Source organism: Fundulus heteroclitus, chromosome 11, assembly GCF_011125445.2.
Source record: "Fundulus heteroclitus isolate FHET01 chromosome 11, MU-UCD_Fhet_4.1, whole genome shotgun sequence".
NCBI lineage: Eukaryota > Metazoa > Chordata > Actinopteri > Cyprinodontiformes > Fundulidae > Fundulus > Fundulus heteroclitus.
In genome coordinates, this window is record NC_046371.1 from 9,160,744 (window position 1) to 9,186,146 (window position 25,403).

At 40.3% G+C, this 25,403-nt stretch overlaps 1 protein-coding gene and 3 non-coding genes across 4 annotated transcripts; all 4 read left to right on the forward strand.

The window, feature by feature from the left end:
- The first annotated feature begins 355 nt into the window (after positions 1-355).
- Positions 356-21,480, forward strand: ins (preproinsulin). The gene is made up of 5 exons (XM_036142825.1): positions 356-565; positions 6,341-6,401; positions 19,672-19,790; positions 19,875-20,070; positions 21,109-21,480. The coding sequence occupies exons 4-5, from the start codon at positions 19,887-19,889 to the stop codon at positions 21,273-21,275; spliced, it is 351 nt and encodes a 116-aa protein (XP_035998718.1). The 5' UTR covers positions 356-565; positions 6,341-6,401; positions 19,672-19,790; positions 19,875-19,886; the 3' UTR covers positions 21,276-21,480.
- Positions 5,292-5,374, forward strand: trnal-cag. The gene has a single exon. It is a non-coding gene; the product is annotated as a tRNA-Leu (tRNA).
- Positions 7,322-7,404, forward strand: trnal-cag. Its single transcript has one exon. It is a non-coding gene; the product is annotated as a tRNA-Leu (tRNA).
- trnal-cag lies at positions 10,745-10,827 on the forward strand. Its single transcript has one exon. It is a non-coding gene; the product is annotated as a tRNA-Leu (tRNA).
- Positions 21,481-25,403: the final 3,923 nt, after the last annotated feature.

Sequence of the window (25,403 nt, forward strand, 5' to 3'; positions counted from 1 at the left end):
TCTTGAATTGTAATTTTGGCTATTCGTAATATAATTGTAGATATCTGAAATGGGTATTTCAGATAGTAAGTAATTCATTCGAGATATCTTGAATTGACATCTCCATACAACTTAATGATAAATCTGATGTCATTTCGACTAGTCAGAATGTAATTAGAAATATCTCGAATACGTATTTGACTAGTCAAAACTCAATTATAGTTATCTTAAATTGCTAAAACTTCTAGTCATAAAACAATTTGATAAATCTCGAATGTTGTGGCGGGACAACCGAATTTATGTTAAAATGGCTTGCCATATATTATGTTAATACGGCTTGCCATACCGGGTCTGCAGACACATGCTTCTGGTTGACAGACCTGAGCCTGCAGCACGGTGTCTTTGAAACTACTTCTAATATCAGAATCCTTAAAAAGAGAGATGTTTTTTTTTATTTTTGATAAAGAAACCCAAGCTCCTCTCTAGACGCTTTTTGGCCAAAGTATTTTCAAAAACCTGTAAGAACGGACGTCTTTGTCTGAAGGCCAGCTACCAACATGGCGGCCACCGACAAAAACCACGGCCCGTAAGTAATTAACTTTTTTTTTTTTTTTAGATTAGTGCATTATTTTTTGTTAACAGGATCCATGACAGGATTTAAATGGTAATTAAAAATTTAAAGTTGTTTATTTCCAGTATTGAAGATTATTGGTTTTGGTGAAGCCGTGTGTTTGTCTGGTCAGTGCAAGAGAGGCTAATCGCTCTGCTCGGGGCTGAGTCAAGCCCGGAAGCCACAGAAGGGGAAGCATCATGTGTTTGGCTCAACGGTTAGTGTGAAATTTTCAGCATTAATTTTAAAAAATGTCAGAGAACCCTAATTTACTGGGAAGAAACCCCCAGCGAAACCAGGCTCAGGTAACTTGTCTCCTCAGAAACCGAGCGAAAGCCTCTGGGTGTTGAACTGGTTTGGTTCGGGTGTATTCTACCCTTACGTTGTCAAGGGCTATCTGCCACGGCCGACCGGGGCTTTGACAACTCGAGATAGGGAAACACAGAAAAAAAACACTGAACCAGGTGTACTTTCTGTGTGAGAGAAAAAGTAAAAACGTAATGGCAGCAGCAGCCCGATTAGCAGGGGCGGAGATGATTGACATGTCATAATACTTTTAAAATTGAACTGTCATTAGAGCAAATTCATAAACGATTGTTTTCAACTGCAGACAAACTGAATTAAACAGACGCCAATGTCAAACTGAACTCACGTCAACATGAGACGTCAACTGAAATAATAATAATAATAAAGATAACCTGAATTTAACAGACGTCAACATATTCCGATTTACTTTTTAGGCTAATTACACAATTACACAATTTAAACTTATTACTATTTTAACAAACAAGTATTTTATTAGATGTTATCTCTTATCTGATGTATTTCTGATGTTTGGCACTTTGTTGAAGTGCTCTTTAAATAATGATGATGATTATAATCAGAAGAAACTTTTGCATCACCTCCCAGAACCTGGAAAGAAAAGAGACAAAAACATTTTTCACACCTTGCTTAATAACTCTCAGTAACTCAAATATTTTAGTCTAAATATTTTATAATAAATATTTTAGACCTCATTAGATAACCGTTGTCAGTTCTCAAACCCGGTTATCCGTCCACTCTGGTGCACACTCTTATAGATGGGTGGTAGGGTAGGACATACTGTAGTCGTGGTGAAATCCCAGCCAATAGCTTAGAGGTTAACAAATAAGAGGGCTAAATATTAGGTCATAGCATAGAAGCAGCTATTTCTGCATGTCAGCCAGCCCAAAGAGCGCAGAAGGGGTGACTGGTGATGATTTTAAGCAATATGTGTGTTTTTATTTTCATGTTGAAAAAAAAATCAGAATGCTTAATGACAAACGCATGTGGTAGACTTAAAGTACTTCTTGATTTTGAGATCATACAAGTTGCTAAATGTTAGAAAGTTCACATATTATTATGACCTGAGGAAAAAAAAAATCAAAATTCGATGAAAACGTGGATTTTTAAGGCTTTTTAGCTCAAGGCAAAATGTTGCATGACCGATGACGTAATATGTGGATAGGCGTTGATCTGTTGACATGGTAACAAGATACTTCCTGGTTGCAAACTCGCTTTCTCAAAGACAAATAGACGGATTAAACATGGCTAAAAAAAATGTGTGGCTTATGGTTGGTCAAATACCAACAAGGATAATGTCTCTTTACACACATTTCCGAACCCAAAAAGTCCCGGTGTTGTGCGAAATAGAGCTCCCCTGTGAAGATCTGTTCCCCTCTGAGTCGGGAGCGCTGCAGCCAGAGAGGCAGGGTTTCACGGCGCTTCTGATCGGTTTCTCGGTAAAACAACTCATATAATCATGTCAAGATTGTAACATTCAGTTTAGTCAGCAGCTGTTGTTTCCCCCCCCCCCCCCCCCCCCACCCCCCCCCCCCCAACCCCACTCCCCCCCCCCCCCATCACCCCCCCCCCCCCCCCCCCCCCCCCCCCCCCCCCCGAATATGAGCGCCACAGCACAACAGATAAGCGTGCGTCTGCTCTCAGAGCGCTCACGTCTAGATTATTTAGTAAAATTCCGGGAACACATAATGCTGAAATTAATGCTATGGTTTGTGCTAAATGTACATCTTTATATGTGCTGTTTTGGCGGATTTCAGCCGTCATAAACAATGCAGACAATCGAGCTTCAACGAGTTGTTTCGGTGTTTACATCCACACGGTCAGCCATGACTGCGATTATGAGCACCAGTTCCAATTATACATTAGCAAACCATTCCGTTTATTCTCCTAAAATGTTTTTATCAGACTTACCCGAGTCGTAACAGACCCTTGCGCTGTCTTTCGTGTTAAAATCATAACTTTGTGAATCGCCATCTGAACTTCTGGTGGTGTAGTTCATTGAACTCTCTGTAGCGTAGCCTGGGCAACGCCCACAAACTACGTCATCGACCCAAAGTGTGGATTTTCAGCCTAGCGGTCGCCGAGGGACTATTTTTAAGTCCTTAAAAAAACTTTTAACGGCGCAATCACGATCTTAATGCTACACTTTTTGAAAATATGGTCACTAATGGATGTATTTCCGAGTTGGTCGATCTCAGAATCAAGAAGTACTTTAAAGGGAGGAAATGGGTTAATTTGACAGTTTTTTGTGTGTGCTAAACACAGATTATTATCGTTTTTCCCTGAAAAGCATCAACTTTCCACAGCGCTAAACAGAGTACCCATCATGCTTCAAGTGTTTCACAGGATGACGCATGTCTCTCTCTCCGTAGTGTAGTGGTTGTCATGTTCGCCTCACAACGGCAAATATAGTTGTAGAACACCCGATAGCGGTCACCTCCTGTGACTGATTTAAAAAAAATAAAAAATAAAAAATTCTGGATCCACCCCCCTGGAACCATGAATTTGTTTGTCCACAAGCTAGACAATTCCTTGTTCGTTTTTTGGTGGTGGTTGTTGCTGGTCCTGCTGCTTTCGGACAATGTCTTTGACAATTTTCAAAATTTGTGTTTTTGTCAAAGTGGTTTAATGCTGGGCGGGTTAACAGTGACAGGTGGGATAGTTACCACTAGAACAGCTACTGTCTCACTTCCTGCCGCAGCTGTTGGGTCTCCTAAAGCGACAGCTGTTGGGTCTCCTAAAGCGTCTCTGGACTGGTGTTTATTGATGAGCTGGCGTTTCTCATTCTTAGCCAATGCTTCACATAGCGACAGATATGCTGTTTAGTGGTGGGGTGCAGGAGGCTGTCCGGGTGCCTCGGTGCAGCTTGAGCAACAGCAGCATTCTCTGCATCAACTTTTGTGAAGAAGTCTTTTTGCCCATGATGCTTTGCCATGATTCTGTCAATGGCATCCTTCATTGGCTGTCGTCTTTGTGCTGAGAGCAAATACACCAGCACCTGAATTGAGTAATGAAGCTGGTTCATGATAAGGATATTGATATTATTACATTATTTTAAATGAGTCCAAACTAATAAAAAAGCAAACACAAAACTTACCTGTGCTAAGAGCTCTACCCGCAACTCCTCTGGTAGGTCAGTGACTGTCACATAGGGAGGGGTTTGATCAGAGGTGTGAGGTCCTGGGATTTTCTGTGGCATATACTTATTCCAGTCAAGGGGGACAGGTCGACAGCCGGGCTCCAAGAATTGCAGGGAAGATCAGCTTCCTCTTCATTCTGAAGCACGAAAACAAAAAAAGACAAGATTTATGTGGTATGAAGGATGTAGTTTTGAAATATGTAAATTACCTACTACAGGATTGTTATTGCACTGTATGCACACACACTTGTGATGTCTGTGTGTGTTTGTGTATAAAATGCTCTAAAACAAAACAAATAATGTTTGTACAGTGTATTAACGTTCATGTTTTCTAAATTTGATCAAACTTTGGGGTTATGCTTTCTTACATTGTCAATAAAATAACAAGATTTTAACTAAAGTTTAGGTATCTATTTAGATATTTCATTAGCTATCTAGCCAAATCTTTTCAACCAATCTACACCTTATCAAAAGTGCCTTTAATGAATGCTAAGAAGACTGAGGAAACTCACTCTTCTATACTCCCAAAGATTAAAGATGTACTTACATGATCAAACTTTTAAAAAAGTTGTAACTGGGTTGTAAAGGTTGTTCATTGAGACTGGTTTGGGATTGTTTCCAGCTCTGTTTGACGCTGCCTGCCACTCAAAATGCTCCTCAGTTATTGAAACGGAAGAAACAGCGCCCCCAGAATTACGCTGGTGGCCAGAAAGTGTATTACATCCGTACTGATGAGAGCCACCGTTGAAAATAAATGGGAATGGTTAAGAGGGTTAAACTGAAGTGCTTTCACCTGCCGCGTGTAAGGTTCCCAGTTCAAAACCAGACTGAAACAACTTCTAATTTTTTAAAAAAAAAAGCTCTTTCCACTTTTATAAACACTGTTTACAAAATAGTAAGATTTATGTTCAGTTGCCTTTTACATGTGAACCCTAGAATAAGAAACGTTTTTCAAAAATATGTAGAATTTAGGGATATGAATGTAGAAACACTGTATTTCAAAGACAAAATGATCAACCGGTAAGAATTCCTAACTACTCGTTTAGAGTGAGAGGCAAAAAGGGGAAACGATCATGTTACAGAAGTAAAAAGCCCTTTGAATATCTGAGATGATTAGTAAATTCTTCAATAATTACTCATTAATTTAACTGATCTGATGTTATATGCAACTGAAATGTAGTGGCATCTGTGAGATGTGAGCAGAAACACATAACGACTCACGTCTCTACCATGCTGACAACTGTCAGGATGGCCGAGCGGTCTAAGGCGCTGCGTTCAGGTCGCAGTCTCCCCTGGAGGCGTGGGTTCGAATCCCACTTCTGACAGTATACCCCTTTTCTCTTTTTTGGGAGAGGTTAGTTGGAGCATAGTACTTTTGTCCTGGAGGTGCTGGGTTTGACCCGCACAGACTGCCACTCTGGCTCCCTGAGCAACCCTAAAGGCCCGTTTACACTACACCTTTTTAACCGAGCCAAGACCAGTCCGAGCTCGGTAACCGAGATAACTCTTGTGTGTAAATGGTCAGCAGACTGAACTGGACCGTGCTAAACATAACCGGACCGCGCTAACTGCAGACCAGTTCCCTAGTAGGTCTCGGACTGTTTTTTTTTTTTATCCCGGTTTTCTGATAACGAAGAGAGCATGAGCAGACCGCGTCATCCGCTTACAGTCAGCTGACTGTCTGCGGGTTTTCCGCCGTGTCTAGCTTCCTTACCGTGACACACGATTTCCAGAGATGATTCTACTTAGCAGTGTGATGAACCTCAGTGTCTGTCGTTGTTTCCTGCGTCTGTAAATCCTTATTAGACGTTTGTTTGTCTTATCCACGTCCCAAAAGCCGACTCTGTCTAACCATAACATCCTGAATGTTGCGGGCGCCGCCATTTTGATTTGCTCGTTCCCGCCTTCAATCCCAGAGAGCAGCAGTACCGCAGATCGTCACTAGGAGGCGAGGACCAACCAAGGAACCGGGATAGCGTGGTGTGTAAACGGTCGTCTCGGCTTGGTTAACTGATCCAAGCTCAGACTGGTCTCGGCTCGGCTTAGTTAAAAAAGTGTAGTGTAAACGGGCCTTAAGTTTCCACTGAAAGTGGAAGACAGCGTTTCCCCTAGGAAATTTGACTTTGGGTTGTGTGGGGCACTTTCTTCCACTTAGCTTACCATTAATATCACAGACTGGTAGCTTTATACGAGCAGCCATCTTGTATCTCTCTTAACCTTTCTCTTATTAATCCGTCTCTCTTTCTCTTTTTATGTTTCTGTCTTTACTGTGTACATTTATTCATGGTTAGTGATACAGGAGCTGAAATAACATGGAGTCAGAGATGAGGGTGAAGAGAGCTCAACAGCAGAGTAAGTCATTACAATATTTTACGTTTGTTCTGTTTCAAAGTGAGGAAACGGCGATAGCTCTTTACTTGGGGGGTGGGGGTGGGGGGGTGGTCTGTGAGCGTAGTCCTGCGCAGCCAAAGTCGTGCTTCAGGGTGCTGCCTCAACGTCAGTCTGGTAGCTCATCTAATGCGGCTGTTTGCTCGTCAGCTGGTTGAGGACAGGAGCTTGTTTACATGCACAACTGATCAGATTGAAAAGTTGTTAGTGAGTTGTAAAGACTGTTGATTGAGACGGTTTGAGATTATCTCCAGCTCTGTTTGACGCTGCCTGCCACTCAAGATGCTCCTTAGTTATTGATACGGAAGAAACAGCGCCCCCAAAATTAGGCTGGTGGCCAGAAAGTGTATTACATCCATAGTGATAGGAACTACCATTAAAAATGAGTGGGAAAAGTTAAACTGAGCTAAGCTTAACTGTTTTTGCCTGCCGTGCGAAAGGTCCCTTGTTCGAAACCGGGCGGAAACATCTTTATAAAAAAAATTAAGTTGCCGCTGTTATAAACACTGTTTACAAAATAGTAAGATTTCAGTTCAGTTGCCTTTTACATGTGAACCCTAAAATAAGAAACGTTTTTCAAAAATATGTAGAATTTAGGGATATGAATGTAGAAACACTGCATTTCAAAGACAAAATGATCAACCTGTAAGAATTCTTAACTACTTGTATAGAGTGCTCAAAAGTTCTAACAGAGGTAAAAGGGGAAACAATCATGTTATAGAAGTAAAAGGTCCTTTGAATGTCTGAGATGATTAGTAAATTTTTCAATAATTACTCATTAATTTAAACTGGTCTGACGTAATATGCAACACTGAAACGTTGTGGTGTCTGTCAGATATGAGTAGAAACACATAACGACTCACATCTCTACCATGGTGACAACTGTCAGGATGGCCGAGCGGTCTAAGGCGCTGCGTTCAGGTCGCAGTCTCCCCTGGAGGCGTGGGTTCGAATCCCACTTCTGACATAGTATCCCTTTTCTCTTTTTGGGAGAGGTTAGTTGGAGCATAGCACTTTTGTCCTGGAAGTGCTGGGTTTGACCCTCAGAATAATGTGCAGGTTTTTCCATGAGCAACCCCAGGCTTCTACTCTAAGTGGAAGTCAGTGTTTCTCCTAGAAATTGTTTCTTGGGGGGGGGAGGGGGGTCACTTTCTTCCACTTAGCTTTCCATTAACATCACATACTATATACGATTAGCCATGTTCTGTCTCTCTTAACCTTTAATATTTTTAAGCATACCTTTATTCTATTTTAATTTTACTACATTTGCAATCTGCTTTTGATACATTCCTGGGGTCTATCTAGCAACAAAAATGCATTTTTGTTGCTAGATAGACCCCAGGAATAAAGAATAAAGCAGCTATCGGTTTTCAGGGACTTTATTTGAGAAATATCTATTTTAGATGTAAAAACAATACAGTAAAAATACTGAAAATTGTTTAGTCTTTATACATTTAAAAAAAATTATGTTACACAGACGTCACCATGTTGTTTACGCTGCAATGCATTCTGGATAAATGAGGTATACTAGCTCCATCCAGCCAAAACAGCAATGAGCAACTTTTTAACCTTTTCAGTTTGAACCGGAGCGCATTGAAATTGATGACAAAGGAGTAATTAACGTCGACGAATGACGCGTAGTGCTTGTAAGACTGTGTGATCCAGCGAGTAGTGCTCTGTGTCCGGTGTCGGGTCCAATAACCCTTGATTATGATCTTCAGTCCGTTGACACCTGTTTAGGGTCTGGTCTTCAGCGCGGTGTCGGGTCCGTGATTTCACATTCGGTACTGGCGGCAGTGGCAGTAGCTTCGTTATTTAAAAGGGGTTCCGGTGTTGCCTGTCTCTGATGTATCTCCCAGCGTCTTTCCCTCGCAAGGCACCGGGGTTTATGCGCTTTATGCATATAAAAAATGAATTATGTTGGTTAAAATGACTACGTTTCAGGAGAGAATTGTTGAGAGCACAAATGTAGCTCGTTCTTAAGTTGTATTCTTCCAACGGCTCTCTTCTTTTTTTCTTTTTTTTTCTCATGAGGGAAGCAAGCGATCAAGACTCTCTTCACTTTTTCTGCTGTGTTTTTGTTTTGAAATTACAGCCAACAGTGACACCATGTGGCATTATCTATATTTACACCCAATATGATAAAAAAAAAACAACTTGGGGTGATGTTAACATTACTGTGTTAACTCTGTAGGTTCCTGTCCAGTAGGACCTAACCACGTCATCAACACAGCATGCATTGCGCAGGTGAAAAAATGGCAACATCCATGGGTGAAAAAATAAAGAATATACAATTTTTTAAATCGTTTTTATGGATCACAAACAGTAATTTTTAAGTTTATAGGAAAATTACAACATATTTGGGCACATTTTCAACTAGTCATGGACCCATTTAAGCTCCTGACTCAGTTGCAAGCAAAGTGTAAGACACAAATGACCTGGAAATTTTAAACCCTTTTCCAGGCTTTTAAAAAAAACTGTGTATATGCACGTGGATAAAAACAGCATGTTAAAAAAAATGAAGAAATTACCCTTGAAAGAGCATTGTTTTGCACAGCTTATTGCATGTGATGACACTCTGTAACTCCAGGATACTTAATTTGGCAATGTGATTCAGCCTTAGTTTGTCAAATACAGAGACAACAAATTAATAAGCATTGAAGTGTTGTTTATGGGTTGGGTTTCTGCAATATTATCAGAGCGTAAAAATCATCTTCAGAACCAATCTGCTCAAAATGGTGATCTGCACTGCGTAATCTACTTTCAGCAGTTGTCGCCGGTTATTGCAACCATAAACTGCATAAAATACGGGAAAAATTGCTCACTTATTCCCTTCGGCTCCCTGTTAGCCTAGAGTAGAAAAGACTTAGCCAATATTGGTGGCGACACAGTAATTACGCCTCACGCTCCAGAACAGGCGTCTAGTATATTTTGTCTAGGGGTAGGAGTGTGTGAACGCGGAGAGGCGGAGGGATATATCATCTGGTTATACTTGAGGTGTCTGTAGAGCGGCAGCACAAATGGGTCTCTTTATAACGCATGTTTATCGTCTCTCATTTTAGAGCTCAAATAAGCGACTTCCTATTCAGAAACAAGCCGACAACACTGTAACCCATGACTCACAGAGTTTAGGAAAAAAAAAAGCCCAAAGTCGCTTATAACAATAAAACTTGGCAATAGTGCTTGCAAGTCGCAGCTCCCTTGGCGACTTCTTCCCACCGAGTTGGTGGGGCGGCACACCCTTTTCAACTGGGAGTGTTTAAGAGTGTAGCGTCTCTGCACTTGAAGATTTTAAATCCAATTAAAATCGTCGTCCTTGGTATATCAAGTTTTAAGTCAGATCCTATTGTGTCTTGGTGTTGGAGCTTCAGGTAACGATGTAGTGATGTTTCAGAGTAAAATGCGATTCAAAGTCTGCACATGTAGCCTTTGGATGTACCCCGTCTCTCGCCCATTGAATGCTGGAGATAGGCGCGACCCCACAAGGGACAAGTGTGACGGAAAATGTGTTTATATATATTTATATATATATATAAAAACAAAAATTAATGTCTAAGAAAACAAAGGAAAACTCACTCTTCTTTACTCCCCAATATTAAAGCTGTACTTACATGATAAAACGTTTAGAAAAGTTGTAACTGGGTTGTAAAGACTGTTGATTGAGACGGTTTGGGATTATCTCCAGCTCTGTATGATGCTGCCTGCCACTCAAGATGCTCCTTAGTTATTGAAACAGAGGAAACAGCGCCCCCAAAATTAGGCTGGTGGCCAGAAAGTGTATTACATCCATAGTGATAAGAATTACCATTGAAAATTAACGGGAAAAGTTAAAGCGAGCTAAGCTTAACTGTTTTTGCCTGTTGTGCAAAAGTTCGAAACCGGGCAGAAACATCTTTTTAAAAAAATTAAGTTGCCGCTTTTATAAACACTGTTTACAAAATGATAAGATTTCAGTTCAGTTGTGTTTTACATGTGAACCCTAAAATAAGAAACGTTTTTCAAAAATATGTAGAATTTTAGGCATATAAATATAGAAACACTGTATTTGAAAGACAAAATGATCAACCGGTAAGAATTCCTAACTACTTGTATAGAGTGCTCAAAAGTTCTAACAGAGGCAAAAGGGGAAACAATCATGTTACAGAAGTAAAAAGTCCTTTGAATGTCTGAGATGATTAGTAAATTCTTTAATAATTACTCATTAATTTAAACTGGTCTGACGTAATATGCAACACTGAAACATTGTGGCGTCTGTCAGATATGAGTAGAAACACATAACGACTCACATCTCTACTATGCTGACAACTGTCAGGATGGCCGAGCGGTCTAAGGCGCTGCGTTCAGGTCGCAGTCTCCCCTGGAGGCGTGGGTTCGAATCCCACTTCTGACATAGTATCCCTTTTCTATTTTTGGGAGAGATTAGTTGGAGCATAGCACTTTTGTCCTGGAGGTGCTGGGTTTGCCCCTTACAGACTGCCACTCTGGCTCCCTGAGCAACCCTAAGTTTCCACTGATAGTGGAAGACAGCGTTTCCGCTTGGAAATTTGTCTTGGGATTCTGTGGGGCACTTTCTTCCACTTAGCTTACCATTAATATCACAGACTGGTAGCTTTATACGAGCAGCCATCTTGTATCTCTCTTAACCTTTCTCTTAATTATCCATCTCTCTGTCTCTTTTTATGTTTCTGTCTTTATTGTGTACATTTATTCATGGTGATACAGGAGCTGAAATAACATGGAGTCACAGATGAGGGTGAAACAAACTCAACAGCAGAGTAAGTCGATACAGTATTTTACGTTTGTTCTGTTTCTGCACAGTGTGGGCCCATCCTCCACATGCTTGAGCAGTAAGTTAATGGGAACAAGTGTTTAGATGGACACTGATCGGATTATAGATCATAAACCAGCCCTCTCAATCGGAACACAATTTCATTCTGATGGTAATAATTTATTGATTAAGCTTTAAGTTTTAATTTGCTGGCAAAGCCTGAGTGAAGGTACTGTATGTGAGAGAGGAGCAGGGCTCTAAACTAACTTTTCAAGAATCAAGAGTGTTTATTGTTGTGTAACCATAGTGAAACTTGGGTGACACACTCAGAATGATAAGAAGCAGACCCAAATTAAAAGCACTTACAGAAAAATGAGACATAAACATTCCTAAAGGGCCCAAGATAGACCCTTGGGGAACCCCGCATGTGATCTTTGACATCACTGATTTAAAGTTACCTACTGACACAAAAAGTCCCTGCCCTTCTAGGATTTAAATGCTGTACCAGAAAGGTGCTGTACCAGAAAGGCCGATCCAGTGTTCCAGGGGTTCTAAAAGAATGGAGTGATCGACAGTAACGAATGCTGCACTAAGGTCCAATAATACCAGAACTGTGGTTTTTCCACAGTCTGCATTTATCTGCAGGATGTGGATTTATTTCTCTCAAAACAACCAATAAATTTTGTTCCTGCATTACTTCAAGAAATTTATTTCTAGTTAAATAACTTCTAAAATGACTACTACTAGACACATCTAATCTTGTGCACCAAACATTAAAATCTCCGATCGTAAAAAATGTTCTGAACAAGACTCCAAGGTGTCAAAGAGTCTGCTCCTTTCCACCTCTACATTTAGTCCAAATACATTTATCCATCTAAATAAGGTGTTCAAGACTTTAATTTCAATAGCTATTCTCCTCAAATCATCTTTAAACACTTCTAACTATATTCACAATCCCTTCTTTTAGCAAAATTGCTACTCTTTTCTTTTAGAGTGAAATAATTTTCAATGATTTATATATCACCTCGCCAGGTTTTGTTCACGTTTTCCATCATATCAGCTGTCTCTGTTTCCTGTTTTTAAGGATACAAATAGCTGTTCTGCTTTAAACATGGTCTTGAATAAACTGTAAACACAGCCGATTACAGTTTATTCAAGACACTGTAATTAAAGTACCAAACATGAATGTTATAAGAAATATAGGCCCTATATAGTTACATTTCTTTTTATTTATCTTTTTAGCATTGTATCTTCTACTTCTTTTAATGCAGTCTTTTAAGTCTTCCTGTATCCCCTTCTTAAACTCAAGGCCCATTCTCCCAACAGAAATCAGATTGATGAAAGAAGACATTTCCTCTACACCATCCAAGTCTATCCAGTCAACTTGTCGCCTTTCATTGGTTGCATCTGTCTCACCATTTATGTGTTGATCGTTTGGCAGTATAGCTCCACCTTCTGCTCCAACACAAGTCACCACCTGTTCTGGGGCAACATACGCCACTAGGACTATAGGCAAAAATAAAATTTTATAGAGTGAAAAAGCCAAAAAGAGCCTAAATTAAAGGAAACACAAGTCCAGTCTGAAGACCTTACTGTGGTGCACTGAACTATAAACTCTCTCCCACATATAGCTCTATAAAACATTCTGCAAGAGAATGCACATGAGGCGAAGGAACAAAGTATGAAAAATGACCATCATTCTGATTCTTTAGGTTTTGATTTTTCTTTATCTTTTTGACTAACATTGCCTGACTTCCTCTTTTCCGAACCGGCTCTAGTTGATACTCTATGTCAGACACAGATCCAGAAGAGTAGGTAGATTTGGGTGGTTATTGGCTTGGGAAACAGAACCGGCACGGAAGGTGCACACAATTATTAACTTTGGCAATGTGAATCAGTAACACTTGTTTCTGCTATTTCTAAAACCATATCATTATTTTCCTTAATAGCAGAGTCTCTCGTAGGGATGTTCATCCGGTTATATCCAGCCGCTTTGTGAACCTCACCAGGCGTCTGCTCCAGTGAAGCAAGCCCTCGTTCCTTAGGCATATTAGTTTTGCCAGTTCAGTCCAGAATAGGACCCACTTTTGGAGCCAACCCCCACCAGATCCAAGGCAGAGGCCACTTCTAGATCGCCCCCTTCACCAGATCCTGAGCAGCCCCCTTTTTAACAACATCTTCTAGACATGACTTTATACAGCGTAAACCTCCTCTCCTTCCCTCTAATCTTTTCCCAAGCCTTAAAGTAAAACCTGCATTGTCACATGAAATTGTATTTGATACCCTTTATAGGGTTAAAACGTCCTTGCTTTACTAGACACCAGTCTATTCGATTTTGTTTCAGATTTCCCATCACCATTTGCCATTTTGAAAAACTTTTGTATTGTTTTAGCTCTCCATCTATCATGTCATTGGCCAGCATTAAATCATGCAATCTATTTCTTGACATCCCCTCTTTAAAAGTAACACTTACTAGAAGCATCTAGTCTTGGACTCCAAACGTTGAAGTCTCTCTCCATAAGACTGTTCTCTGTAAACACAGGTTCTATCTACCTTACCTTAATTAATCAACCTAAAGATGGTATTCAAAAACTCTAATTCTATGATTTTTAAACGCTTGTTTTATATTACCTGCCAGTCCCTCTTTTACTAAAACATTTGCTCTTTATGCTCCAGTAGTACCCTAATTAACGTAAATATTCACTTTCAAAACAGTTTCCAGTATAGGCAATACATCTTCAGTACAATTAATTTAATATAAGCATAAAATGTCAGTTTGTAAGGCTGAGGGCACTTGCTCAGCCTTAAGTTGGTCTCTCAATCCATTACAACAAATTGAAGATATTTAAAAGTACCCATAACAGGCAATGTCAGAAATTTGATCCCATACCTCATACTTCCTCTTCATTTTGTTGTGTTGTATATGAGACCTTCTACATCTTTTTTCAGATATTTTGTCTCATCTAATATCATCTTCTCTTTTGTTGGACTGGCCCCACATCACAGCACCCATGATGGTCTTTGCAGTCTCTGCTTCACCATCCGTGTCCATCTCATATAGTCAGTCATGTATCACTGGCTACATAACCTTTTGTGTGGAGAGCATTGTGCCTACACAACGGCTACGGTGCTTTCCAAACAACCCCCCCTGGGGGACCCCTGAGCTGAAAGTCCTCCTGAACCAGAAGAAAAAGGCTTTCTACTCAGGGGACAGATAGGAGCAGCGTAGAGTTCAGCGAGAGCTCCAATGGAGGATAAGGGCAGCAAAGAAGAACTATGGGAGGAAGATGGAGCAGCTGGCGCAAAACAACATCAGAGATGTGTGGAGAGGTCTCAAGAACATCTCCGGCTTTGGGAAGAGGACCAGCAGGGCTGCAGACGGTGACACCAAGTTTGCAGATGAGCTGGTGGCTCAGCCACCTGGCGACCACCGGGAGCATTGTGAGAGTCATGTTCTTTGACTTCTCCAGCGCTTTCAACACTATCAGACCGGTGCTGCTGAGGGAGAAACTGGAGTGGACAAACATCTAGCTGCTTGGACCATCAACTACCTCACTGACCGCCCTCAGCACGTGCGACTGCACGGCTGTCAGTCAGAGGTGCCACTCTGCAGCACCGGGGCCCCCCAGGGCACCGTCCTGTCTCCATTTCTCTTTACCCTCTACACCTCGGACTTCACCTACAACACTGACAGCTGCCACCTTCTGAAGTTCTCTGATGACTCGGCCATTGTGGGCTGTGTGTCGGAGGGGAATGAGTTGGAGTACCGGTCGGTCATCATAAACTTTGTGGACTGGTGTGAGTCTAAACACCAGTAAGACCAAGGAGATGGTGATCCCCACCATCTCCTTGGTAGGGATCACCACCAAGGAGAGTGAGGTGGAGAAGACCCCCACCTCACTCCCCCGTGAACATCCAGGGGCAGAACATTGAAACTGTGGAGAGTTTCAAATACCTGGGTGTTCACGTCAACAATAAACTGGACTGGACTCATAATACCAAAGCTCTGTACAAGAAGGGCCAGAGCCGCCTCCACCTACTGAGGAGGCTGAGGTCCTTTGGAGTGAGCAGGCCCCTGCTTAAGACCTTCTATGACTCTGTGGTGGCCTCAGCCCTCCTCTATGCTGTCGTCCACTGGGCTCCTGGCAGCACAGAGCGGGACAGAAAGAGACTGAATAAGCTGGTGAGAATGGCCACTTCTGTCCTGGGCTACACTCTGGACTCTGTAGAGGAAGTGGCTGAGAGGAGGGTGTTGTCCAAGCTTATATCCATCATGGACAACACCTTTCACCCCCTGCACCAGACTGTAGAGGAGCTGAGCAGCTCCTTTAGTGACAGACTTATACACCCTATTTGTAAAAAGGAGGGCTACCGCAGGTCATTCATCCCTGCTGCCACCAGACTTTACAATGCTGCACTATAACTGCAATAACTTGTGCAATAACTAATGTGCAATAATTATTTAATACCCTGTGTAATAACCTGTGCAATAATCATGTTAAATAAGAGACTTCAGCTATTATAGTTATCTCACTACCTCACTGTTGTTCTTTACCTGGCACCACTTTAATGTACGACGTCAAATCCATATGTATATAAGTCACTTTAAATGTACATAAGTCATCTTAAATCTCTGCTTTATTTGTTTTTTTTTCTCGATCCACTGTATATATGTGGATGCACTGTATATACCTCATGCACCTTTTCCTCCTTTTGGCACCTTCTTTTGATTATTGAGCCGATGTGACACATGGATTTCTCCACTGTGAGATCAGTAAAGTGTATCTTATCTCATCTCTCCATGAAGTCACTCCTCATTTGTTATGGATGACATTCCATTTTTTAGCTAATTCTTTAGTATTCGTCTATCAGCTCCATGGCCAAACACCCCCTGCACTTGGATAAAAATACATTTTCCACTGTGAACTTAAATGTGTGAGCTGGCATTACTTGCACGGACATGAATCTGCGGACTCTGCGCTGACAAGTATGTGCAGGGTTAAATTTTTACAACCGCGGTCACGGTGTCACAATATAAACTCCTTGGCGACAAGAAGTATTTACATTGAACTGTTTCATATGTGACACCGAATGTGATAGTAGGACTAGGTATCGATTCAAATTTCAAGAATGGATTAAATTCTGATTTTCAAGATTCGGAATGGATTCTTTTCGATAAAAGTGGAAACACACCTTAATACTGTGTCCTTATTGAAGGGTCTGAAATGTATGCTGCATACAGCTTGTTACGCTTATTGTATGTCATGCAGTTAACACTAAATATTCATGTTAGGACTGGACAATATAGAAAAAAAAAAGCATATAAATAAAGTAGAAACCATATTGATCAATATTGATGATTATCAACAAATTCAAAATATAGATTTTAAGTGCACCCCGGCCATTTTATGCTGTTGCTTGATGACCTACTTAGATACAGAACACACAAATACTGAATTTAAACTCAACTTTTTCCCAAAATACAAGTTAAAAAAAAAAAAAAAGAGTGCTCTCTGAACTCTTTGAAGGGGGCGAAGCTTGGTGACGGAGGGTTCCTGGGTTTGTGATTGGTTGGGACAATGTAATGACTGTAGTATTAACCTATATGACAGGCTAGAATGCAAAAGGAAGGATAACTGTTATCCTATTGAACTTTTTATTGAACCTTTTTTTCTCTCTATTGATATACAACTATTGATCAATATATATTGTTATTGAATTATCATCCTGCCCTAATTCATGTGTTTGCTTGGCACTTACTGCTTTAATGAATGCTATTACAACATCTACTATTATGTGCAGATTAGCTATTTTCACAGTTTTTAACAGCTCCTCCTTCTTTTCATTTACTCTAGAGAACATTTATTTTGTTCCATTTGTTTTAGTCTTGTTCTCTTGATGAATACAAAACACAACGGGAAATTTTATGTAATAATCTCCCAGTAGTTGTTGCCTTAAGCTGTCCGATGTTTTTGTAGGCTTCTTTTATCATATTATACATTTGAAGGGAACAAAAGAAAGTTTCACTGCTAGAATATAAAATGCAAAAATGCAATCACTGGATCAACACTTTGGCATAGCTTGTTATGTTGGCAGATTTACATGCAAACTTTAAAATTAACAAACTTTACATATTAGAAGTTTATTTTACTTGAAATTGAAATTTTAAAGTTTAAAATGTTTAAATTAAATATTGTCTGAAAAAAATAGCAGACGGAACACTTTCGTGCCAATGCTATATATGTTGCATTTCATTTGCAGTCAGAACTCGGGTTGTCGGATCCAATATGGCAGCTCTTCGTATCAACTACAGTAAGCTGTGATGATGATGGTGATGATGTTTATTTTACAAGACACAGCTGCAAGAGTCGGTCTAAAATGAATGTTAGATGTAGCGGCTGCAACCCTGAACCGAAAAATTTAAGCACAGCTTTAAAGGACATTTTATAAGAAGCACTACAAACAAAACAGCTTTCCTGGCCGTCGCCATGTTGGTATCCAAACCATTTTTTGTTTTTATTTGATTTTATTTTGGAATCCCGATCTCTCCGACTGTGTTAACTGGAACACTTTTTACCCCATTCCCAGATAAAATTTTGGATTTCCGAGGCAAATCGAAGGCAACATTACTCAAATAATTAACCAGAACTGTGTAATCTGAGATCACCATCATTAGCATTTCACAACCCATTGAGTTTCCGTTGAAAGTGACAAACAAGCTCCTACAAAAGCTCTGTCAGCATCTCAGTGACATCCATTAGGTAACGTGTCTGTGTGTATTTGTCTATACAGCCTATTGAGGACCTGGTATAATTACATGCCCTGTGAAAATCAACAGGCTTTTTAGGGACATAAATGTACTTTTAGGGTTTGAGCTTAGGTATGAATTAAGTCTATGATAAGGTTAAACAAAAACAGTTCCCTCACCCTTAAAATAGAAATAAGAAAAACCCAATCAGTAAGACATTTCACTCTGATTATTGAGTTTATTTATCTGCATCTTTATTTTTTCCAAGCAAACAAATTGGAGGTTTGTACATGAATATGAATGACTGAAGTTTGTTGTAAAGATTTATAAACAGATGGAAAAACGCAGCTTTTACTTTCTTGTTTGATATATGTGTGTTTTACATTGAGTTTTAGCAATAAATTATACTGTAATGCCTCTGCTGATGCATCACCTGAGTGGAATGTATGACAGCACAAAAGCAAAGAAAGCAATGGTGTGAAATTTGTTGAAGTTAGGGTTCAAAAGTTTGGTGTATTGTATAAAAATGACCAAGAAGGCAAGAAGATTGAAGTAAACTCGCCACTGTTACGCCTCTGTCCCACTAAGCCAAGTAGTAATAGGCTTGTATCGGCTGACTTGGAAAAGGACCTAGTTTTGCGGCTCAAGTATCTGTTTTAGCAAACTCAGGTGGTCTGTGCTGCAGGCTGGACAAGGTATCCAACACTAAAACACAGACACCATCACTCTTGTTGGTTATTTCCCATACAAGACTGATAACCATAGGAGATGAAGTCTTTCAGGCCCCCAGGCTGTGCAGAAACCTTACTCCTGAGCTGCGTTTGGGTGTGTCTCTGGATTGTATTAATACAGTAAAGATTTGTATTTACTTATAACTTCTTTGTTATGCGTGTCTTTGTGTATTTTTTGTCGTCTTATGTTTGTTTTTTTTCCCCCTTCTTAATGCATTATTGGGTTTTTGTTATACCTTGAACTGCTCTTTGTGAGTCTGAAAAGTGCATGGTATATAAGCTCATTAGCTATTGTTTGCTTTGCAGTTATGCTGATACATAAAACACTCTCTATAGTAGCTCTATAGAAGTTATTTAGCAGCTCAGTGCACTGACCAGTCCTTTTCAGTTTCCTGAGATAGAAGAGCAGTGAGAACGTAAAGAAAGTATCAGAACTGTTAAAAACTGTTCTATAAGCAACAAATCCTAAACATTTCCAGCTTAAAGTCCTAACTGTATTTGTATCTTGTTTACAATTAAAGGCCATAGAGACAACAGTAAAAACTGATTAGAAATCCAAACTCAGAAGGGAGAAGATTTGGTTTCTTTAACCTCAGCAGATGGAGCAGAAGGTTATTAGCTGATCAATATTTGCCAGTACAAGGCGATCGGATTATTTTGGCTCATTAGCTATTGTTTGCTTTGCTAAGTGCTGGAACCACTCAGTCAGAAATCCAAAGTGTTATTGAACATATGCTGACCAACGTGTTACTTCACAGATGTCACACTATCATTATAGTTTCCAGAACTTTTTTTTACTCACCCAGACTTACATTTATTAAACCTTAAATACCTTAAAGTATGTGTTTATGTTTAGACTTAGCAAGTTACACGAAGGTCTGCTTTATGTCTTCATAATGATTTTGTTCCTTGTATAGTTTGATCAGATGCATGTTTTCATGATAAAACTGAAGTACTAAGAAAAGTGGGGCTGGGCTTGTCTTTTAGGAAGTCTTGGATTATAAAAGGAGGTGAATCTCTGCATTCTGCCTCACTCCAACCAGCTCTCAGCTGCCTCTGCTCTTCGCCTTCATTAGAGTGTCACCTCCTCCAAAGACTCCCGACAAGTGAGTGATTCTCCTCCACCTCTCCTGGTGACCTTCTTTGTGCTTTGCTGCTCCTGTCTGAAGAATCTGTGTCTGTGTGTTCAGTTATCCTCCGACATGGCGGCTCTGTGGCTCCAGTCCTTCTCCCTGCTACTCTTACTGGTTGTATCGTGGCCAGGCTCCCAGGCTGTCGCCCCTCCGCAGCACCTGTGCGGCTCTCACCTGGTTGATGCTCTCTATCTGGTCTGTGGGGACAGAGGATTCTTCTACAACCCCAAGAGAGACGTGGATCCTCTCCTGGGTGAGACCTCTAAACTTTACTACATGCAGCTGATTTATTTGTTTGAGAAAAATATCAGTCTATTATCTGGAACCTGCAGGTTGCTTCAGTGCGAGCCACCAGAATTGACAGACTCCTGGATAGGTGTCAAAGCGTTTTTAGAAAGGACTGAGCGAAACTCCGATTTAAGCCTGTCAGCTGTTACCTGGGGAAAGTTTAAAAGCATTTTTTTTAAGTGAAGAAACAAAATGTGTCTTCCTGAGGAAAATCACATTTTTGAATGATTATTTGTCTCATTTCTGTTCAGTGTTTTTCACCACTATAACATTTCGGTAAATATTTTATGGCTGTGTATATTTGCATCTCTTTCTAGTTCCAAACTAGCTTTTTCAGAGATTTCTTAGTTGCCTTGCATCTACTGCATCCTTTTGAGGATCTTTCTGGTCATCTGTGGCTCTTTTTCATACTTAACTTCCGTATTTACTCTTGTTTGTGGTTTATTGTGGGCTTTTTTCCACAAATACTTCAAGACATAAATCCATTTTGTTCCCCTCAAGGTAGAAAATTCTGTTCTTTTTGTTGTTGCGTACTAAAATATAGTCACTTATAATGACTTATAACTGTGTAACATAATTTACTGCAACCATTTCCATCCTGTTTGCAAAGTCTATCACTATCTGTCCTTTTGCCTTCCTGTTCTGAATAACAAACCTGTTCAGTGCTTCCTCATCACCTTTGGTTCCAACTCCAACAAATCTGTGCCAATCTCTATTCTGCATCAGTTCATCTAACTATAAATGGTAAAGGGCTTCATCCAAATACCCTTAATTATAGATCCTAGATCCTGCTCCCAGCTCCTGTTCCTTGACCTTTCATTGGGTCAACAGTAAAACACTACTGTGGGTAGTAAAGGAGCTTTGGACTACTGTGTCGATTTCAGACAGTCTTTAACTCTGATGTCATTATGTGACGGTAATGCACATGGATAATAATACCACCTGTCTTTCTATTCAGTTTTCCGACTTGAACCCCATTTTCTCTCTGTTTTTGCTCCTTTAGGTTTCCTCCCTTCAAAGACAGGCACAGGGTTGACTCACGGCGGTGAGAATGAGGTGGCTGAGCTGGCCTTTAAGGACCAGATGGAGATGATGGTTAAGAGAGGCATCGTCGAGCAGTGTTGTCACAGGCCCTGCACCATCTTTGACCTGCAGAACTACTGCAACTAAGTGGCATGCAGACAGTCCATGTCTAGCCAGCGACTGCGCAGCTTGGTTTGTTGGCTAACCTAAAGCGAACCCAATCCCACACCTCCACCCTCGCCTCTGAAGAGCAGCAGTTCGGATCTCTTCCAGAGAATCAGCTGCGGTTAATGACGTGCTGAGAGATGGATTATTTTTGCAAGAAAATAAAGTTTTATGAATTGAGACAACACCTGGGCATGTGTCTTTCCATAAATCCACTTCTGTTTCTTTACATTCAAGCTGAAAAATAGCACCTCATATATCATACATCAAACATGCTGACAATATATATGCCACCCTGATAAAAATCTGTATACGTAATTTTTAAATAAATAAACTTGTCTTTTGTTGCAGTTCCATAATCTCAAGGTAATACTGAACAAGCTCCCACCTCCATCGTATTTGTAAAAAATACAATGCAATGAAATTTTATTTTTTTAACATGAAATGCTTAGATAAATTGTGGACAGAATTTGGACATCTACTATAGCACCTGGTGTATGTGTGTGTGTGTGTGTGTGTGTGTGTGTGTGAGAGAGAGAGAGCGATCTTTCTGCAAAGAGAAAGCATGTCCTGCATGTGTGGGTTTTGTCCAGAAGCCATGATCCCTTTTATTAAGATCTAATTATAGATAGATCTTTTTAGTGTGTTTCCAAAAATACGTAGATTTCACAAAGATTTTCTAAATCTCAATGTGTGATTAAAACTGATCTTTGTTCAGTGTAGACCATCCCAGTAGGAGTCTGACTGTGCGAGATTTTAAACTTGAGGGGATCAAAATTAGGTCAGACTAACAGACTAATAAAAATAAGTATTTATTTTAGTACCAAATTAAAATCTGAATTGGGAAAAAACTAAGCATTTATCTGCTCCAAGTGGTGCATAGTGGTGTGCACTATGTCATTAAAGTGCTTACACATAACACAACAATGGGAATTCCCATTATCTTGATATAGAAAACTCAGATTTTTTACTGCCACGCATGTTACCGTGGTGAAATTTCTTTTTGGCCACTCCAGCTAAGAGTACACATAATAGACAAACAGGCAATGAACAAGGGTGACTGTTTTTTTTTTTTTCTCATTATAGCGTTCATAAGATAAAAAAATTAAAAGGATGAACATTTAAAAGTTTGCATGAACTCCTTTATGAGTCGCAGATAACAAATAATGAGGTAGTAAGGTGCTTTTGTGTAATGATGATTAGAGGCTTCATTTAGAGAAATGTGTTTTTAGATATTCTGAGACTATATTGTGTAAGTAGGCAATAACATTAAAATGATTGTAATGTATGATGGGCTATTAACACTGGGGTGATTTTAAAGTGTTGGACCGCAGTCTCCCATCAGGGGGTGATGGCCCTCGCAGCTCTTGGGAAGAAGCTTGTTTCTGAGTTTATTTGTTTTGGATTTGATGCTTCTGAAGCATTTACCTGATGGGAGAGGGGTAAACAGCGCATTGCCTGGGTGGGTGGGATCAATGGAGATGCGTCGTCTGGCCCTGCTTTGAACTCGTTCTGCATAAATTGGGTCTAGATCCTGCAGACAGCATCCCGCAATCCCCTGCACTGTTCTCACCACCCATTCTAAGTCCTTCCTCTCCTGAACTGTGTAGCTCCCATACCATACAGTTATGCTGATACATAAAACACTCTCTATAGTAGCTCTATAGAAGTTATTTAGCAGCTCAGTGCACTAACCAGTCCTTTTCAGTTTCCTGAGATAGAAGAGCAGTTGTTGGGCCTTCTTCACCAAGTGAGAGGTGTCCAGAGTCCAAGGAGATGTTAATGCCCAGGAATCTAATGCTGTCCACACGCTCCACCACCTACCTCTGTATGTAGAGAGGAGCGTGTTCAGTCCTCCTGTAGTCTATTATTACCTCCCTGGTCTTACTGGTGTTTAGGATCAGGTTGTTCCTGGAGCACCACCGTGTGAGATTGCTGACCTCATCCCTGTAGTGCAGGGGTGTCCAAACTTTTTGTTTAATGGGCCAAAATTGTCAAGTCAAAGGAAATCAAGGGCCAAAAAATTAACAAAATGTTTTTAAACCAAAATACATTGTTAATTTTTGACCTCTACAAAATATGATAATTTTAAGTATATTATTAGAGTTTATTGCCGGAAATCCATCCATCCATCCATTTTCTAATCCGCTTAGAAATTAATGTGTAAATGATTGTAGATCCAAAATTTAAAAAAAGTATTTTGCTCATTTGTCGTATTAAAATATGGTCATCCAGTTTGCAAATTATTTTGAATCATTTAATTTGACTTTAACATTAAACTGAACTCTTTTTGGTCTGGCAATATAATAACAGTATTTAGGTCAGTTGCTCTTTAAAAACACTTGCTTTGATTAGCCAATTTTAATAATTGGATTTTAAAGCAGATTTGAATGTACCAAAGTCTGCATTTGAGTAATTAAATGTCATTGGATATATGTTACTATGAAATTAAAGATGATGTAAAAAGTGTTTATTAAACAGATGAACACTTTGTGTTGTACTTAACATTTTCAATTGTAGGATTTTAACTTTTCTGTAATAATTTTGTGTTAATTAAAAACTAAAATCTTCCACCTGCATCAGCCACCTGCCACACTTTGGACATGCCTGCTGTAGTGGGACTCATCTTTGTTGGAAATGAGACCCACTACAGTGGTGTCGTCTGCACACTTCACCATTGTGTTTGTGGGGTGGATAGAACAGTCCTGGGTGAAAAGGGTGAAGAGAGCATCAGGATCAGTGGAGAAGATGTGCGTTTCCCTATCCTCTCCACCTGGGGCCTGTTGTTGAGGAAGTCACTGATCCAGGAGCAGAGAGGTGTGGGTAATCCCATGTTGCGGAGCTTCAAAGCCAGCGTATCTGGGAGCACGGTGTTCAATACTGAACTCAAGTCCATGAATAACATCTTAACACAGGGGCTGGGACACCACAGACGAGTCAGAGCTGAGTGCAGTGCTAACGAGACAGCGTCCTCTGTGGAGCAATTCTCCCTGTAGAAAAACTGCAGGCTGTCCAGGCCAGCAAGGATGGCGTCCTTGATGTACTTTAGGCGGATCCTCTCGAAGCACTTGATGATGATGAGGGTCAGAGTGAGGACGATAATCATTGAGGCAGGTGATGATTGGTTTCTTGTTGACATGCACAATAACAGATGATTTCAGACAGGCAGATAATGTGGAAAGCTGCAGGGAGAGGTTGAAGATGTCCAGAAAGTCCCCTACTAGCTGGTCTGCACACGGTTTACGCGTCCATTTGGCAATATTACAAAGGTGAAAAAAGGAAACACGGGAAACCTGTTTAATGTGGGATTTAAATGACTTGTCCTGGTCAAGAATACCACCAAAGGTCAGCAGAGTGGTGCAGCAGAAGTGTGCTGGGCCCATAACCCAGAGGTCTATGGATCTAAACCATCCTCTGCTAAAAAAGATACCCCACAACTTAGTGAGGTTGGAATCTATAGCTATGCTTCTAGCATATTGTCACCCGGCTGGGTGACTGCTAGCTAAGGGGCATTGGCTATCTGCTGGTTTTTCAACAGTGCAGCCTCCTATTTTGACACCATTGCCTCTAAAGCTACAAAACTACATTTATTATATATGTACTATTATCACTAAAGGTGGCAGAGGAGAGGGAAAGATAGGTGAGGAAGCCATAGCAGTCTAGGTCTTGTTGCTCAAAGCTGACAAGTGACACAGTGACAGCAACTGCTCTCTTTTCATACCATGCTAGAGCAGCTCTGGGGCGACCCCACATGGGGTAGGCGTCGTAGTAGTAAAGACAAGCTTTTTTCTTCCTGGTTGGAAAAATTGCACCAGAATACCATTGATACTTAATAACAAATGAATACTCAATAGTGCCAGAGGCAATATTTCATCATATATATGCCTGTAGTTGACTTTGGAAGGCTTAAAAAAGCATGATAGAAAACCTTTAAGTTTGTGATGTTCGAACAGAAAATACTATCAACAGATCTTTAGGTGTCATCAAATTGTTATGGAAACATGTTGACTCAAAGATATCAGCCTTGGCTGCAATTTTTCAATAGCAAGTTTGAAGAGTTTCTTTGCTTCCATACCATCCTGTTTACTATGCAAGGTATGATATAGTAAA

What these genes read in the sequence shown, in the direction of transcription:
- ins (XM_036142825.1), top strand. Translation starts at nt 19,887, where the DNA reads ATGGCGGCTCTGTGGCTCCAGTCCTTCTCCCTGCTACTCTTACTGGTT. An exon ending in AGACGTGGATCCTCTCCTGG is followed by an intron (nt 20,071 to 21,108) that starts GTGAGACCTCTA and finishes TTGCTCCTTTAG; the next exon opens with GTTTCCTCCCTTCAAAGACA.